This window comes from Arachis duranensis, chromosome 4 (genome assembly GCF_000817695.3).
Source record: "Arachis duranensis cultivar V14167 chromosome 4, aradu.V14167.gnm2.J7QH, whole genome shotgun sequence".
NCBI lineage: Eukaryota > Viridiplantae > Streptophyta > Magnoliopsida > Fabales > Fabaceae > Arachis > Arachis duranensis.
In genome coordinates, this window is record NC_029775.3 from 6687657 (window position 1) to 6706963 (window position 19307).

General features: G+C 31.2%; 2 protein-coding genes across 3 annotated transcripts; one reads left to right on the forward strand and one right to left on the reverse strand.

Annotated features, from left to right (window-relative positions):
• Window positions 1-7728: 7728 nt before the first annotated feature.
• Window positions 7729-11585, forward strand: LOC107483042 (serine/threonine-protein kinase D6PKL2). Of its 2 annotated transcripts, none has more exons than XM_016103644.3 (3): window positions 7729-7880; window positions 8747-9752; window positions 10535-11585. In XM_016103644.3, exons 2-3 carry the CDS (start codon window positions 8833-8835, stop codon window positions 11412-11414), a joined length of 1800 nt encoding a protein of 599 aa, XP_015959130.1. In that variant the 5' UTR covers window positions 7729-7880; window positions 8747-8832; the 3' UTR covers window positions 11415-11585. The 2 variants fall into 2 exon arrangements, with proteins under 2 accessions (XP_015959130.1, XP_015959129.1); XM_016103643.3 differs by lacking the exon at window positions 7729-7880 and adding an exon at window positions 7890-8156.
• A 3049-nt stretch (window positions 11586-14634) lies between these two features.
• Window positions 14635-17379, reverse strand: LOC107483043 (U-box domain-containing protein 35). The gene is given in 4 exon segments (XM_016103646.3): window positions 14635-14907; window positions 14910-15042; window positions 15399-15639; window positions 16895-17379. Coding segments are annotated over 4 exon segments (810 nt in total). The 5' UTR covers window positions 17289-17379; the 3' UTR covers window positions 14635-14865.
• Window positions 17380-19307: the final 1928 nt, after the last annotated feature.

The window sequence follows — 19307 nt, forward strand, 5'->3', positions numbered from 1 at the left end:
CCAAAGTGTTTTTTTTTTTTTTTTACTTTTTTTTCTCTCTTTCTATAAAGCACTTTTTTTCCTTCTCTTCTCTGCTTGGTGAGGTTATCAAACTCTGAAGAATCAGACTTACCCCTCTTGAGAGAATATATTCCCTTGGCTTGTACCAGTTAAAAAACAAAAAAGATTCAAATTTTGTAGAGACCCAAGTAAAATAAAAAAACTTTGTAAATTATGTTTGAGTGGCCCAAGGCTCACATGCATGCCACATGTCAAAATCCAGTTGTACTTGTTCTGCCATTGGTTGTTGCTCTCATATCATTTCAGTGTGTACCAGTAATATTTAATTTAATCATATCATATAGTAAGTATAAATAATAATGAGATTAATATTATTGGGGGTAGAGGACCACTTCATAAAAATTTTCTAAATATATTTTTTAATTCAAAAAACAACAAATAGAGTTAGCATATGCATGTGGGTATGGAAGGGTAAGTAGCTCAAACCTCTATGTATGGAGCTGTATGTAGATCTACTTTATTTATTTTTCTCTTATTACTTAATTTTAACTTTTCTAATTGTTTATGCATTTTTGTTTATCATTCCCATATGAATCTTTGAATGAAGTGAAAATTGAATGAAGGGTAAGTGGCATTCTATGCAAATTGCAAAAGCTTTATGTATGCTCAACTTTGCATGGGTTTTTAGAAGGCCACAATAATAATGTGTCCTAAAAAGGTCAAAAAGGGTTTTTTCATCACACATTGGTATCACATAGGAGTATTATTTTATGAATTTTACTAACTTGTGTCTTGTCTTAAAGATATAGGTTAAGGATATAAATTAGCTAAATTCTTATTTTAATTAAAAATTAAAAAATATTTGGTATACATTGTACTAAAACTTTTAAAATTTGCTTTGATCTTCCATTCTCATTAATTAATACTAGTATTTTGATTCAAATTCTCAAACTCATATGCCATTAGCATCATCTATACTCTAAATTGAAATGATTTTTTAGTTAATTATTATTAGAGAAAAAGACAAATCGATCCTTAACTTTTTGGTTCGCGGACATTTAAGTTTCTGAGAATTTAAAAATACATTTAACTCCCTGACTTTTTAAAATTTGGACATATCAATCTCTAAGTCTAATTTGTTCAATTTTAAAAACTTTCTCACGTGTGCATCTGTATCAACCAGGTTAATACAATGAAATTCACGTTTAATTTTTTTATTGAGTCTGACAGACTCAACTGAACATGAGGAATCAATATGTCTAGATTTTGAAAAGGTCAAAAATTTAAATGTATTTTTAAATATTTGAGAACTTAAATATTTGCGGATAAAAAAGTCAATGACCTATTTCTCTTTTTCTTTTATTATTAACATAAGTGTTGATATAATGATAGAAATACACTATAATTCAAGAGATTGTGATCTTTAACAAAAAAAAAAAAAATAGATGGTACCCTTAAAAAAGATTCTAATTACAAGTTTCACAAATAGTTCTTATTACAATATTCTGAAAAGGGATGATACTCTTTACACTTATCAAATAAAGAAGGAAAAAGACTAGAAAAGTTTCACTAACGATGATAACTACAGTGGAATTCTTGCTAGACTAGTTATTATTAATTTATTAATTACCTAAGTTTTTCTCTTAGTAGTAGCTAGTAAATTAAAATTACTATATATGGCTTTAACAATAATGGTTATTAATTATAACTTTGACCATATATATCAAATAATTGAAAAACAAAAATAGCTGTCCAAACAAAAAGGAAATCATCCAAATAAATTCAATGTTACTTTTGAAAGGAATAATTAATAATTGTAAATGGATTGAGCAACTTAAAACCCCATGATACAAAAGCCGACCCTATTTTTGTGTTTTAGAAAAGGTTCCTTATAATAAGTTCGGTTCCACTCACTCTCAAGACATCACATGTATTATCAAAACCTAGAAAAAAAAAAAAGGCAAAGGTATCAAAGGAAAAATCTTATCATCATTCAACATTTTATGATAACGAAAAGAGCCTGTCTATAATAAAGGATAGAATTGGTCCAAATAAAGTAGTTATGTTTGACCCCCCAGAAAAAATATTAAAAAGAGAAAATTAAAGGGGTCTATTAATAAAGGATAAAAAAAATAAAAAAAAAAAGATAAATCGATTTTTGACTTTTTAGTCTGTAAATATTTAAATTTCTAAAGATTTAAAAATATATTTAAGTCTCTCCGACCTCTTCAAAATCTAGACATATCGATTCATGAATCTAATTTGTCCAATTTTAAAAATTCTCTCATATGTGCATCCGTATCAACTAGGTCAGTACAACAAGAGTCACGTTTGATTTTTTCGTTGAATCCGACAGATCCAAGTGAACATGAGGGATCAATATGCCTAAATTTAAAAAAAAAAAGCAAAGACTAAATCTTCGAAGACTTAAATATCTATAGATCAAAAAATCAAAGATCTATTTATTTTTTTCTCAAAAATAAAAAAGCAACTTAGAAAACAAAGTGTCTGTTTTTAGAGAGGGAAAGGACCATAGAAGCGTGAAGTGCCCTACTTTGCTTTTTTATTGGGACCAAACCTTGGTTTCTATATATATTGGGGAGTCAAAATCCAAAACCCAATGATTCTAAGGTTACAACCCCTTAAATTGAAGGACACATAAACCTTTTTCCCTTCTTCAATTGCCCCCATGCACGTGGCTGAATGACTCCAACCAAATCAAAAGAAATAATGTTTATGCATGCACACCACACTTACAATCAAACAAACGTTGGTAAAATAGAGCCATAGTCAAAGGTTGATTTAATTTATTGTCGTTTTTGGGACACTTATTAGATTCTTAGTTTGTTACTCATGTTTTTCCCATTTGGTGCTAAATTCATTATTTCCCTTTCCCCCCTTTAAATAAATGATGGAACTTATTAACACCATGAGGTGGAGTTAGTAACACTCTTTAAAAAACGTTGTTTAACAATAAAAAAATATTACTTTAATTTTAACAATACTTTTTAAAATAGCATAATCATTATAGTTACTATAATATAGTCATACTAAAATGATCCTTTAAATTATTATCTATTTTTAGTTAGTGCAATGAACTCTTCCTTACATATCTTACCCTAGTTGTCACACACCAAAAAAAATAAAAAATAAAAAATAAAAGGGGAGAGAAAGAAGAATGACAAGAAGAAGAAGAAAAGGAATTTGTGGAGAGGGAGATATATTTTGATACTTTATAGAAAGAGAGATATTTGGATTACATATATAAAGATTAAGACCAAGTTGAGAAAATGAATTTCAACCACCTTAATTATCATTATTCATGAGAGTTCATACTCATTTGGGACCAATACACAGTTGTCCTAATTCTCTTATCTTCACACAAAAATAAAGCCCTACGCTCTTAGAGTATAGACCACTTCCCTTAAAAACACTCTTATCTATGTGGACATAATGTTAGGATTTGAACCAATTCAAACCATAGGGATGAAATTCTCTTTTTTTTTGTTTTTTTTTTTAAGCCGAAGATAGAGAAATTCGAATCTGTAACTTTTTAGGTAAGTATGAAGAAACTATATTATTTGAATTGTAACTCATTATTAATGAGTTATAATTCAGATAAAATTCTTATTTATTAATTAACAATACGATATTAGTATATATTTTATGATATTAATATTTTGTAAAAAACTTTATCAATTGAAAACTCTAATTTTAGGATTTTAGTCAAATTTAGTCGAATTAATGGAATTCCCAATAATAAGAAAATAATTGAAATGCTAATAATTTATTAATGCAAGCTATAAGGTCTCTCTTTCTCACAAATTAAATAATAGGGTTTGAGTGATCCAAATGGTATCCCTAGTCCCATCATAGCAATTAGCAATAACAAAGGGTTGGGCCCTTCATGGCTAGCATTGTGAAGACATTGAGAATAACAAACGTAATTGCTTGGTAGGGATAATAATACTACAAAACATGACTACAACAACCTCAAATAGACCATATACTTTCCTACCATATACTATACACTATATATTATTGGAAGAATTTTAGGATTCTAACTCGGCTATTCTAATAATTTTAACCGTTGATTTTGATTATAAAAAATATATATAATATTAAAAATATTATTTATATATTAAAATTAATTATTAATATATTTTTAATGTGTATTTATATTTTAACATATATTTTATATTAATAATTGATTTTAGTATATACGCAACATAATTATATATATATATATATATGAATTAAAATTAATGAACAAAAGTATTAAAATATTAGTATTTCTAGTATAATTTTTTTATTATATTAGATTTTTCCTATTTCACAAAGGGGAATTGATTGATTGATAAATAAATAAAAAAATAAAAGGCATAAGTTGGTTGTTTTCTTTTTGGTACATAAACATAATAATCAAAAGCTTTAATGGGGGATAGAAGAGGTCCACCAACAAGAAACTTAAAATGTAATTATGGATGATTCAGTGAGTAGTAATATATACACTTCCATTTCTCATTTCTCATTGGATCACTCCAAAACATTCATTCTCCATCCACCCTTACACCATTTTATTCAATGCAAATGGAAAGAGGGCACCTATTTTAGGCAACCAAAATTCTTCATGTCGGCTTTAATTAAGTGATGTGAATTTTTTCATGTATTAATAATAATAATAATATACGTAAAAATAAATAAATTATTTGATTGTTATGTATTTTAGGGTAAAATATTTTTGTATTAATAACATCTAATTATTATTGTCATATTAACATTATTAATGTAAATAGTTTTATTAATATAATAATAGATATGGGAAGTAACAGATTTTATCAGATATGACCATGTATACAAATTAAACCATAATAATTTTACTTTTTTTTTTTTGGAAAAAGTTATTATCGTCATATTTAGATTTGAAGCGAGAATATAGGATAACATGCATGGTTACAATACTTACAATCTATTAGATGCCCTACAATTAGAATATTTGTACTCTTTTTTTTAGTAAAGTATTATTTTTGTCCTCAACGTTTGGATAAATCCTATTTGTGTCCCTAACGTTTAAATCGTCCTATTTGTATCCTTAACGTTTGTAAAAGCGATTCAATGTTATTCTACCATCAATTACACATCATGAACACTTTAGTTTGAGTTTTAAAAATCTCTTCTTGAAGTTAGAATACAAATGTCTGGGATAAAATCGATGATCCACTCCGAAAAATAGCTCATCAAAAGTTAAAACTAATTCCTACAACATTTACATAATTCACTTTTCTAAGGATATAATTGAATCTAAACACAAATAGTTGGTACAATATTAAAATTAAACACATCCAAGTGAAACCTAATTGAGAATGAATACATCCAAGTAAGAATAATTGAAAAATATAATCTGATTTGTTAGTATAATTGATAGTAGAATAACATTGAATCACTTTTATAAACGTTAGGGATACAAATAAGACGATTTAAACGTTAGGAACACAAATAAGACTTACCCTAAACGTTAAGGACAAAAACGATACTTTACTTTTTTTTTTCCATTTCTTTTAATTTCATGATTCTTGTCAATTTATGTACGTTGTGGCTCAAAACTTGTCGATAAATAAAGCCTCAACACTTTAGCCAATTTTTATTATTCAAATGGCAAAGTTGTCAAGTCATACATAAATAAATAAAGTAATACTTGTTGCTTGGAAAATTTCTTCATGTGTTCACCTTGTTAGAATCTTTAATACTTATATGTAGTATTATTGCTTAGCTTAGACAAATCTCCACTTTTTTTTTCTTTTTCCTTTTTTTTTGGGGTGGGGGGAAATACATTTAATATAACAAGTGTCATCCACAGAAATAACAATATATAATTTTTTATCTCCTTGAATTGTAAGCTGCCCTTTTTTAAATTTAAGAGAAAAAGATAAATTAATCTCTATTTTTTATTTATAGATATTTAAGTTTTTAAAAAATTTAAAAATATAATTAAATTTTTGATTTTTTTTTTAAATTTGGACACATCAATTCCTAAATTTAATTTGTCAAATTTTAAAAATTTTAAAAATTTTTTCACATGTCCATCCGTATTAGGGTTGACAATGAATAGAGTATGGTAGGGTTTGGACTCTACCTTAATTCTATCATATCTTATTCATAGATTGATAATTTTTTAATCATAATCCTACCCGCATATTAAAGATCTAAACCCTACCCTATCCTACCCAACCTTACCTGCAGAAAAATAAAAAAAATTTCAAGCAAATATAAAATTCAACAATTCTAAATTTCATACATATTAATAAAATAAAAAATAAAAAATTAAATTTAAATTAAAATTAAAAACAATAAAATTTTAAAAAATTTAACATAAAATTACAAATAATATGATTATTAACTAATTTAGTGGTTATTTCAAATTTTTATAAGAGAACGGGTTGATCTGGATTGGATACCTATGAGTAGAGTATAAATTGTCAGTCCTAATATCCGTACCAATCAAATTAATACAACGAAGATTATATTTAATTTTTCTGTTAGATTTGAAGTGAATATGAAAAATTGATATATCTAAATTTAAAAAAAAATAAAAAATTTAAATATATTTTAACATTTTCGAAAATTTAAATATCAATGTATCAAAACGTCACTAATCTATTTATCCTTTTATCAAAATTTAATTTTCCCCTTGGAAGAGCTGAACTCGGAATAAAATAAAATTGAAAGAGGTAGCATCAACATATATTAAACCAAGAAAAAAAATGAAGGAAAGAAAAAAAAATTAAAAGAATTATTTGGGCAAAGGCATGATAAACAACTAAACAAGTGCAAGACCTCAGAAACTGTTTGGTGACTTGGACCCCTGTTGGTCTTGGAGACAAAAAACCATTGAAGTTATTGTATATTGAAAATGATGAACAAATGAATCAATAAAATGTTATTTTAGTTGATTTTTCAGGTGGATCATCGGCTTATGAACATATTTTAATAAATAAAAGATGAGGCGAATTTGATATTAAATAGTACAATGATAATATGTTTTTAGAATTAGTGTTTACTGTTTAGTGACTTGCTTAACAAAACAATTATCAATAACATATAAAAGTATTTTTTGTTAAATAAATTAAATAATAACTTATTTTTATTGTTCAGAGAAGTATATATTCTATAAATAAAAAAAATTGTAATTTAATATTTCTCAAGAGAAAAAATGATATTTTTATTTTGTTGTAATTTTTTTTACTACAATAACAACATAAGTCATATTTTCTCTCTCTCCTCTCTATTTGTTGATAAAGTATTGCTAGAAGGAAAAAAGGTTTCGATCGTTTATAATGTAAGAATATTTTAGGCTATTTTTTTTGCCAATGAAAGTGAAAAAAGTGATTTACTAAAATCTTATCATTTTTTAATGTTTTTAAAAATTATGAAAGGTACATAAATGAAAGAATTCAATTTTTATATTTCAAATTTTTTAATTTTTTAAAAATAAAAATCGCATCGTCTAATTTTTATACTTTTCAAAAAATGAAGAATTCAAGTTCTTTATTCCAAATTAAACGGCGTTATATTTGAGATTAACACTCTAATTGTTTATAATCTAAAAAGATATTGTTGTCAATTTAATATAAAAAATATAAAAAACGCTTAACCAAATGACCATATATAAATAATAATAAAAAAGTGATTTGTCTGAATTTAAATTTATGTTGTAGGAAAAAAAAAATGAAAAGAAAAAGCTAGACTTTACTACCTTTGACCCTGATTCTCTCTCTCTTGAATATGCCTAATAGTCCAACACAGCCATGGGAGCGAGCAAGCAAGCACCTTTCTCTCTCTCTCTCTCTCCCCCTCTTCAGCTGCTAAAGCAACGTAGCTGAGTGAGTGTCTCTGATCCCACTTTGAATTTTGTTACTCTCTTCATTCTTCTTCTTCTTCTTACTTTCCCTTTTTACCCTCTCTTCCATTGCATTCTCCTTCTTCTTCTTCTCTCTGCCCCTACCTTCTCCTAACCTCTTACTCCTTCCCAAGTTCCACTTTTTCGCATCTGGGTCTCTCTCTTTTCCCCCGATCTGCCTCAGATTCGGATCAAAATCCATTCTTTATTCCCAATTCACTCCATCATCTAACTTACTTTCATCTTGCCCCTCCTTACGGTAATTTCCCCCCTTTTTCCATCAAAAATCTGTTTTTGCCCCCACTCAATTGGGTGGCTAATTTGACTAATACCTTGCTTTTTTCTTTGCCTACCCTTTGTTGTTATTTAAATTTGATTTTTGGAATTGATTCTTATCTTGATGGTTGCTAATCACTGTTTAGCTTTACTAAAATGATTATGGTATGTATATGCATGCAGCTTCACAGCTCAAGTTTTCTTCTTTCTAGGGATTCATGCTTTCTTAATTTGCTAACTCTGTTCTTTGGTACTTCTGTCACTGTTGGTTTCATGGATAATATACCATGTGGGTTCACTCAGAAGGAGGTTATGCTGTTATGCTTTTAACAGTTTTAGCTATGTTTATATGTTGGGATTCATACCTATCTGTGCTTCAGTTGAATGTTTCACTGATTAATGGATCTATTTGTTCCTTGTTTGATTATGTGAGCTACTTTTGTTCAGATTTCAATCATGATTTGTAGACTGTGTTTATCTGTGTACATGTTGTTTGTTAAACTGGTTACTTTTTTTCACAGCATACTTGGTGACATAGCTGAATCTTTTTTATGATATTGATGCTTCTGATAGGTTGCTTCTTTGTGGGAAGACATAAATGGATTTTCAGCCAAGTGTTTTGTCAATTTGATCTCAATTGAAACTCCGTAGGATCTCTGATGGACTCGAAAACTAGTGCTAGAGCTCTCCCAAAACATCATCACAACACAACGAAGACGGGCAAACTGGAGCCGACTGCTCCGGAAGGTTCTTTGAAGTCTACACAGAACACAACGAAGAAGGATACTGGGGAGATTCCGGGAAGCAAGAACTTGGGAGCTTCGGTCCAGAAGGTGTCTGCTGATTCCTTGAGTCATAAACTTGCTGCTGCCACTATTGGTACTTCCTCGACTGTTCTTGCCAAAGCATCTAGAGAAGCGGATCACGGCATTAATGAGAGCTTAGGCTCACTGGAGAACTCTGCTGATCAAGAGAAAAAGATATCAGAATATGGAAGTGTGAAGAGCAGTTCTGTATCTGCGAAAGTTAGTGATGGGGCTAGCAGTCTCGCAAAGACAAGTGGGAGTGCTAAGATCAGTGATCGAGTCGACTTTGTTGAGAGTGGTAAGAGCAGTATCTGCAGAGGAAGTACAAGCAGTGATGTGAGCGATGAGAGTACTTGTAGTAGCTTTAGCAGCACCGTAAACAAGCCCCATAAGGCCAATGACTTGAGATGGGAAGCTATCCAAGCTGTTCGATCTAGAGATGGGGCGTTGGGTTTAGGTCACTTTAGACTGCTGAAGAGGTTGGGTTGTGGGGATATTGGGAGTGTATATCTCTCTGAGTTGAGTGGAACTAAATGTTATTTTGCAATGAAGGTAATGGACAAAGGGTCCTTAGCGAGTCGGAAAAAGCTACTTCGTGCTCAGACAGAACGAGAAATCCTGCAATCGCTGGACCATCCCTTTCTTCCAACTTTGTATACCCATTTTGAGACAGAGAAGTTCTCATGCTTGGTAATGGAATTCTGCCCCGGCGGAGACCTCCATACACTGAGGCAGAAGCAACCAGGGAAGCATTTTCCTGAGCAGGCAGTAAAGTATGTTTAACATGAAAACTCAATTTTGGTTTATTCATATTGGTTATTGTTCATACTTCATTTGTTATTTCAATTGCATGTCAGTTTTTATATAAGCTTTAGTTGATTCTGTGGGTACTGCTTTAATTCTCTCCCATTAGAAACTAACGGGTTCTGCAAATTTTTGTTAAACATTGATTTCTCTATCTTCATGAAACATGCGGTTGGTTGAGAGTTGAGACTTAAAAAGATTTATGGCTCACAATAGAATATTGAAACAAATGAATACATTATTATTGTTTGCCGATTCAGGTCCAAATTATACATTCATTGTAAGTTGTCTCCTAGTAATGTGCTTAGTACAATAACTTTGGAACTGTCATGCTTGCATGAAGAGTGTGTTTGGGATTAGGGTTAAGGTTTCGTTTACCTGTGGCTCTGCATGCATGCATGCATGCATATTTGACCTTATTTGTGCATGTTAATTATATGGATGGTTGCTTATTCCAGATAACATCAGTATCAATTAGTTTACAAGGTTGATGAGCACCTTGCATTATTTCGAGTGTCTTCAAATTAATTGCAACAGTCACCAAGAGTAAACCAATTTTTGGAAGCTGGCTTGTGGAAGATAAACTAATTACGAATCTTAATTGTCATTAATAGTGAAGCAATAATTTAGTCAGTGCAGTGCTGATGACTTGTGATTGTGCCTTTTTGTTTTGGTAATTTGTTTAAGCTGGTGAAGATGTTAACTTAATATATAGTGGTAATGAAAAGGCTAATTTCCTCTGAACTTGCAGGTTTTATGTGGCGGAGGTCCTACTGGCTTTGGAGTACCTTCACATGCTTGGGATCGTCTACCGTGACCTTAAACCGGAAAATGTCTTGGTTAGGGATGATGGTCATATTATGCTCTCTGACTTCGACCTTTCGCTCCGCTGTGCTGTTAGCCCAACTCTTGTTAAAAGTGCGTCCATGGATACCGAGCCTCTAAGAAAGAATCCTGTTTATTGTGTCCAGCCAGCATGTATTGAGCCGACTTCCTGTATCCAGCCATCCTGTGTTGCTCCTACTACATGCTTTTCACCTCGGCTCTTTTCTAGTAAATCAAAGAAGGACCGGAAACCCAAAAATGAAATTGGCAACCAAGTGAGTCCCTTGCCGGAGCTCATTGCAGAGCCTACTGAGGCTCGGTCTATGTCATTTGTCGGAACCCATGAATACTTGGCACCTGAGATCATTAAAGGCGAAGGTCACGGAAGTGCAGTTGATTGGTGGACTTTTGGAATCTTTCTATATGAGCTCTTGTTTGGTAAAACTCCTTTTAAGGGATCCGGGAACCGAGCTACATTGTTTAATGTTGTAGGTCAGCCTCTGCGGTTTCCTGAAGCACCTGTTGTGAGTTTCGCGGCGAGGGATCTCATAAGAGGGTTGCTCGTAAAAGAACCTCAGCACAGATTGGCATATAAACGAGGTGCTACCGAGATCAAGCAGCATCCCTTTTTCGAAGGTGTGAACTGGGCATTGATCCGCTGCGCTACCCCACCCGAGATCCCCAAGCCTGTAGAGTTCGAGAAGATACCTTCCCCAGCCTCGTCTGCCAGCGAAAAGGCCGTCAATCACATGTCAATAGCGAATCAGAAGGGTTCGGATAATTATCTGGAGTTTGATTTCTTCTAGATATAGACAATATTGATTGCAAGAATGGTTTCTGTTAGGTGGGGGGTTGGAGGAACTGTTTTTCAATGTTTCAGGAACAGATGATGAGGAATTGTATGTTTGTTTTTGTTGGCTATTTGCAAAGTTTCAAATTTGTATGGCATAATCAAAATGCATGGCTTCTCTCTGTCATCTCAAAGGCATAAAAGAAGGAACTTGAGCTGTGATTAATGGTGGTGATGATGGTAAGCATGAAACTGTGGAAACTCAGCCACATGGGCATCCCCCAAAATTCTGTGCCCATGCAGACCTGAAAATCAATGCTTGATTTGAATGCTTTTATTTCCTTTGAAAACATGAGTGTCATGTTTTTGAAAAATGACAACTTTTTTTTCTGCCTTGGAACTCATCATTGCCTAGAATCTATTTCTCATTACATGACACTCATGTTTCTTAATCTAAAGGAGTATCTACATCCAATACAACAAGAATTGATGTTAAAAATTTAAGGAACTAAGAAAGGTTCATATCATATATCAAATCCCTGGTCTAAGTCTAATAAAGAAAAAACTTCCTACACTTTCATGCAATCTTTATTTAATATTTTGTTATTGAAATCTTGGTCTAAATGCCCTCATAGAATTGTGCATAAGACGTGTAAGAGGAACAGATTCAATGGATTCATCTTCTTTTTGTGAAACTCTGCAGTTGGTATCATTAGAGGGTCATAAAGTGAATTCAATTCCAATAATCTGATCAATTACTTCCTCTCCTTCTCTTATGAATAGAATGAAATAGTTGTTTAAGATTGCACAAGTCAATGAACTTTGAAGAAGTAGTTTCCTTTTGCCTTTCTCTTCTGTCAAGTAACTGTCAGCATTCTCCTCATTCTCAAGAGTCCTTGGAATTTTTCCAACTACCATTAAACATTAAGAAAAAACAGAGAAACATCAAGAAGACAAAGTCATAGCTAGTTACTTTCTTTTATTAATTAAGAATTGAAACAACCGTTTTGTTCGTTAGTTGAATTTAGCATTCTTTATCAACCAAAAAGTCAGTTTAACAATTAAAGTTGGTAGAAAATTTTGCATCATAAACCAATAAAACTCTTGTATTCATCACATTCCTTATTTCTAACAATAACCTATTTTTGTTAGGGACTAATGTTTTCTATGTTCGCCAATCTTATTTGAATCTTATTAATTGAGCTTTTCTGAGAATTAGAAAAGCAATTAATATTTGAACTTAGTTGAGATAACATGAAAAATTGTGCAAATATAATTTCTTTATTTATAATTTTGTTAGTCTTTGTTTAAAATAGTATGAACAAGGCAAAATTAAATCATTTGGCAAATCATGTGTTTATTAATATAAGACTAAGAAAGATATACATGAGAAACAAAATTATACTTCACATGTCAATAAGTAAAAAAAAAAAATTAAAATTAAGAGTTTATTATTATTGTTATTTGGGCAACAACTGTGACAATAATAATCACATGAATTTGATTTTAGGTAAAAAAAAAAAAACATAAAAGGTTAAATTTTTAATTTTTTAGGTTGCTGAGGTGTAAAGGGATTAAACCTTAGGATTTCCGAAAGGTTAAGTTTCTGAAAAGACAATTTTATTTTCCATATGTTACAACTTTTGTTCATCACCTCTGATAATTTACATGAAGCAAAATTATTAATATATATATATTGTCTGATTTAAACTTTAAAGTAAAATATAATTTATACAGTGTATTCTCTTTAAAGTTCTAATTAAGCTAAATCTATATTATTCGTAACGAAAATATTTAGTAATTAAAAATATTAACCTCCAATGAGTTATAATTTAAATGGCATATTCTACTCATACACATTTAAAAGAGATTGTGGGTTTGAATCTCTCTATCTTCGATAAAATAAAAATAAAAATATAATAAATGCTAAATAACAAAAATAGCTTAAATTTATTTTATTCAGCGTTCATTAATTGTCGCTAAAATTAATAAATGCTAAATAACACAAATTTCAACCAACTTGAATTGATTGAGTGGTTATAAGTTCATTCATTCGCTTAAACAAATTTTGAGAATTCGAATTCTACCTTATGCATACAGTAATTCATTGTCCAACAACCAATCTTTAAATAAAATTCAAATTTGCAAGAGATTTAAAAAAAGAAAAGCGGCATGAAAGAGCATCATTATGGTTGCGTTTACACAGAGATATAAAATCGTGTTTGGCAGAGGAGACATGGACAGAGACAATGTGTCCAAAGATATTGAATTAGTGTATTTTGTGTCTATCCTGACATGAAAGACACAGAGACACTAATAAGAGACACAATTTATTTTTTATTTTTTTCATTATTCTTGTTAATTTTTTATAATTATATTTTTTATTATTATATTTTTCATCTCAAATTTTTTGAATAAAAAAATGAGAATAAATTAAATTTTCATAATTTGTTCTAGTTTATCACCAAACAGAATATAAGAACACAAAATTTTGTATCTCTATCAGATCAGTGTCTTGTCCTGTCCTGTTCTCAATATCTTATCGTTTTCTATTCTCAGAAACAAATGCAGCGTATGAGAATTAATTATTAATATTTACCTCAGACAAACTTTAACTACTTGCATGTATCTACGTTGAACAAAATTTGTATGGGAAATTGAGAGGTTCGTTCTTCAAATAGACCTGATTTCTTTGAGATCAGCTGATCATCATGGATGCATGCACGTTTCTTTTGTATGGCTGCACCTATCATAAGAAATTAACTAATTTTAATAATCATATAGTTATTCCTTTCAAGCAAGAACGAAAGCTAAAGTCCACACGAAATTTTTAGCGGTAATATGATAATAATTGAGTATCTATTGTATTTCTTTATTAATTATAACTACTTTATTATCAATATTATTGTCTTTTTTAATAAAAATCTTCTGTCACTCTAGAATTATTACAATAATTAAGATAAGTTAAAAATACTACGATAATTTCAATATATTGATAATATCATAAACTTTGACCAACCAACTAAAATTAGAGAATATATTTCAAAATAGAAAAGTCTAGGGCCAGCAATTTTGTTGAATTTTGGCCAGCATGTAACCAGCAGAGAAATGTGAGTCATTGGATGAAATTTCACACTAATCTCACACCATTAAATTATCATTGATGGCTATTTGCTGGCTACCAATCACAAAAATTGCTGGCTCCTAGCATTGCTCTTTCAAAATTTAATAAATACTTACACAAAAACAAAATTCAAACCTGCATTCATATAAGATACACATTACATGACCAATCTTTATAATCAAATTATAAATCATTTTTTCATTCCATAATTTGTAATATCCTATATAGAAATTATACAATAATAATAATCATGACATACTAACACAGAATGGAATGAAATTGAAGAAGTTTGGCTTAAAAGTTAAAACAAGTGCATGAAACAGAATCTTTTTTGAGAGGCTCTTTATGGGGCATGGAAGTGGCATGAGGAGAAGGAGAGGGTGACCCTGAACCTAACCCTGATCCAGTTATGTTTTCACTAATTTCCTTCCCTTCACACACAATTCTCACCTTGCACATTTCTGGTGCACTCTGAAGTACTTGATCTGCTATGCCATTCCCTTTTCTTGATCTTAGTTTTCTGTTCATCCAAAATCTTATAAGTGCAACTTCCATTTTCACTCCCCTATGTGATCTTTGATAATTGATTGAAAATTTTTCAAATATTTTCTGAAATATCAGTGTTATAGTCATTTTAACAGTTGATTTCAATTAATCGTATATTATATGTATTTTTTATAATTGATACCGACTATTAAAATTACTAGAACACTGATATTCTTAAGTAATTACGTGTTATTAGGTTATATAAAAGAGTAGAATTCCAAATTTATCTTCAAATATTTTTTGAACAATCACTTTGATCACTAACCTTTACAATTTAAAATCTTAATGACTAAGGAGTAATGTAAAATTATAATTTATAAAAAATTGTACCTTAATTGGGATTTGTTGAGTCCAAGAACTAGTTTTGTAATATGAAGAATGGGGATCAAGTCCAATATAGCCTTTGCAACAAAATCACTCTCAATGAGAATGGTGTCCACCTTAACCTTGCAAGCAGAACAAGTTTGGAGGAACTTATGAAGGAGGTGTCTTCTCTTGGCTCTTTCTTGGGCCATGTAGGTCTCTACTTGCTCACCACTCACTTGGCTCTTTGGGATCATTCCCATTCCCACTGTCATTGCAGAAACAACAGCTAGTCCCAAATACACACTATTTACACATTGCTTAATTATTACAAATTTAACTATCTATCTATTAAGCCTTTTAGCATTTACATTCTAATAAAACACCTGAAAAAATATTTATGTATGTTTTGGGATATGAAAAAGTCTAGGGGGCAGCAACTTTTGTGTTTTGTGATCAGTACTTAATCATAAAAAAAAAGTGAGTGATTTCTAACTATTGGATCTAATCTCATACCATTAAAAACACTATTGATGGCCAAACACAAAAGTTGCTGGTCCCCTAGCACACCTCGGGGGTATATCCACTTTTCAATAGAGCTATTGAAAAAACGAGTGGACGGGTTCTAATTAACTTGCCACGAGCAGCGAGTCAAAATTAAAAAACGAGTTAATTTCTTTTTAGTAGATCAAAAAAAATGATAAATTTGATTTGATTTGTCCGAAATGATGAGTTAAAAAGGTTAATTTTGTTTTTAAGTTTTTTTTTAACTAAACTATAAAATATATATTAGATGATTTTGACATTTTGTGACTAATATCCATGCAAGCTGAGAAATTATGACATAATTTTTGTTGTTAGACTTGTCATTTTTACTGACAAACCAAACCAGCTTATTTTATATAGTATTTGAATATTAATATATAAAAAATAATGCAATGCAAATTCAATATGTTGAAAACAATGCAACATCTTGAAATAATCTAAAAGTATTCTTCATGATGGTTGACTTTTTGTCCTTGGAACTCACATTCTTGCTTCATTAATGATTGTACAAGCTAGCCAAGGTTTACTGATCTAAATTAAAGCTCATCAAACTGAGAATTCAATCTTCAGCAGTCTTTTATTGACTTAGGCACATTTTAAGCTCACAAATTAAAATTGGTTCACAGGTGATGTTGGAAAAACAAAGTGTGTTTATTAGTACTTTGTTTCAATCAAAGATTCAACAATTTTCTATATATGTCCATGAATATTTGATACTTTACTATTAAAACAAGGATCATATATTTCTGATCTTAAACCAACTTGGTGGTTAAGGTCTCAACCTCACTTATGTAGGACCAGGGCCTCAAAATCTTGCACCATCCAACAATCACACACAGACAAACTAAAAAGGAAAAAAAATTGATTTATTTAAAGCATATATATTTTATGTTTGTTACTGAAATTGAAAAGATTGATATGATAAGAAGACTAAGGTTTTAAAATAGAAAAAAGAAAAGAGAGAGTGTTTGACTTACATGGATTTGGAATGTGTTTGATCTCAGGAAAAACATGGATGAGATAAAGCATGGTAGATGAGGTAGTAGCCAAGTTCTTGAGAGTCCATGTTAGAGCTTCCATGCTTGTCTCACTCTTACCAACTGCTACATAAACACTTTCTTCTTCCTCACTACTCTTCCCTTCACTAATTCTTGACATAGTCCTAGGAGCATCATTATTAAGGTACAATTTTGATGTCTTCATGTCTTGTTCTTCTTCTTCTTCTATCTCTACTATCTCACTACTACTACTAGTGATGATTCCATAGTAATTGTTGAACATTTGGGAACTTCCCATGGTGGATTTAGCACCTTCATCTGATGATTGGTGCATACTATGCAAGGACTCGGTTAATAATGTTGCAGAGGACATGTTATTATGTTGAAGGTTTCAGAGAAAAGGGAAAAGAGAGTATTGGTGTTACCAATGCATTGATGATGATGATGAATTTAGATGTTGACTTGTGATATTGTAGCTTTGCTATTATAGAAATAATTCAGAATTTCAAACACCAACTTTGACTTTTGAGTTTTTTTTTTCATTTTTTATTTTTCAGAAAATTATTGTGCTATGCGTGTTATATCAACAAACAACAATGAAGTCTAGTTGATACTTTAATAAATTTGTCCCTCAATTTCATTTCTAGTCTCTTTGCAAACAAACACTACCTCAAGATATATCTCATTATTATAATATTTAAATATTTTTATCTACTAATTTATTTTCTACTTTCTCAATTTTGGTGGAGGCAAAAAAATTTTGAACAGCGAATGATTTAGATTAGTTGAAATATTATGATTCGTCCAAAAAGAAAAAGAGTCATTGAATTTAAAAATCTTAGAATTTTAGAAATACTAATGCTATACTGTAAAAAATTAGAGTATTATTTTTTTGAGGATGAAAGAACATATTGGAAAAGGTCAAAAAATTGTTGAAGAGGACCTTAACTGAACTATGGACACGGGAGAAAATATTTAAACTTTTGAAAATTTTTGGTTGTCTCTTCTATGTCTTTTAATCATTTCTAAAAAATACCAAATAGATAGGCTACTTTTAATTTAGTTTCAAGAGTTAAAGACTTAATTATTGAAAATAGGAATTAAAATCAGAATCTCATTCTAAAATTATTTTTCGAAAACGTTGCAAATAGGATTTTGTCCATTAAAATTATTGGAGTAGTGATAAATTGCAATGTGATTTGAATAAATCCAAACATTGTGATATTAATTAAGACTGGCAAAACTGGGCACTAGGGCCAACTAAGCCTCTGCCGTCTGACCTCGAATCACAAACAACTCCGCAAGCCGACCGTATGTCGACTTAACCAGGGCGGTTATCGGAAGATTTCTTGTACCTTTCAATACAGAATTAACACACTCAGATATATTGGTCGTCATGTGACCAAATTGTCTGCCAACATCCTGGTGCTGAGTCCATTTATTATACTCTATTCTGTTCGCCTAGTCACACATCGCCGGATTCTCAGTCCGCATGATATCAAACCAATAGTCAAACTCTGCCTTGGTCTTCGCATAAGCAGCATTCACAAGTAAACGCTTTGCATCCGTACCCTTGAAACTAAGTGAGAAGTTAGCTGCAACATGTCGAATGCAAAATGCTCGATACACATGAGGGGGTAACCACCCATTATCAGGTGCCTCAAGTGAAGCCTTGATGCAGTTGTGCCTATCCAAGATGACTAGTATCCCCTCTTGCAGAGTCACATGTTGGCGCAGGTTGGTCAGGAAGAAAGACCACGACTCCGCATTTTTCCCTTCAACGTGACTAAAAGCAATTGGCAAGATGTTGGAGTTTCCGTCTTGCGCGATGGCCAGGAGCAACGTCCCACCATATTTGCCATACAGATGAGTACCGTCTATGCTGACCAAAGGCTTGCAATCTCGGAAGGCTTCAACATGAGCAGAAAAGGTCTAAAAAAGATGATGAAAGTACACGGTGGCCTTCCTGTAACTTGGCTTGAACCCGTACATTGCTTCGGTAGCTTCCTGTAGCATATTTATCGATACCACCACATCGACTTGAACCAGAGGAAAGATCTTCGCACACATGATAATCAAGCTGTTGGTGGTCACTGAATATCGATGTAGCCAGGCATGTGTGTGGTCCGTTGTACCATCGAACCTTCCAGGTACTCTTTCGCTGCCGAAGGCTGATGCAAATCATCCACGAGCAACCGTTACCAAACTCCTTGCACCTCCCATGATACTTAAGATGATCCGACTCCATCAACCTGTATTCGAAACCACGGCGAATGCTGTAATCCTTTACACTCAGAACATCTTCCTTCTTATTTTGGAAAGATTGGCCAACTTAAAATTCAACTACAACATTTTTCTCGTGCAATCTTTGACCCCCAAAGGTTGGAACTGT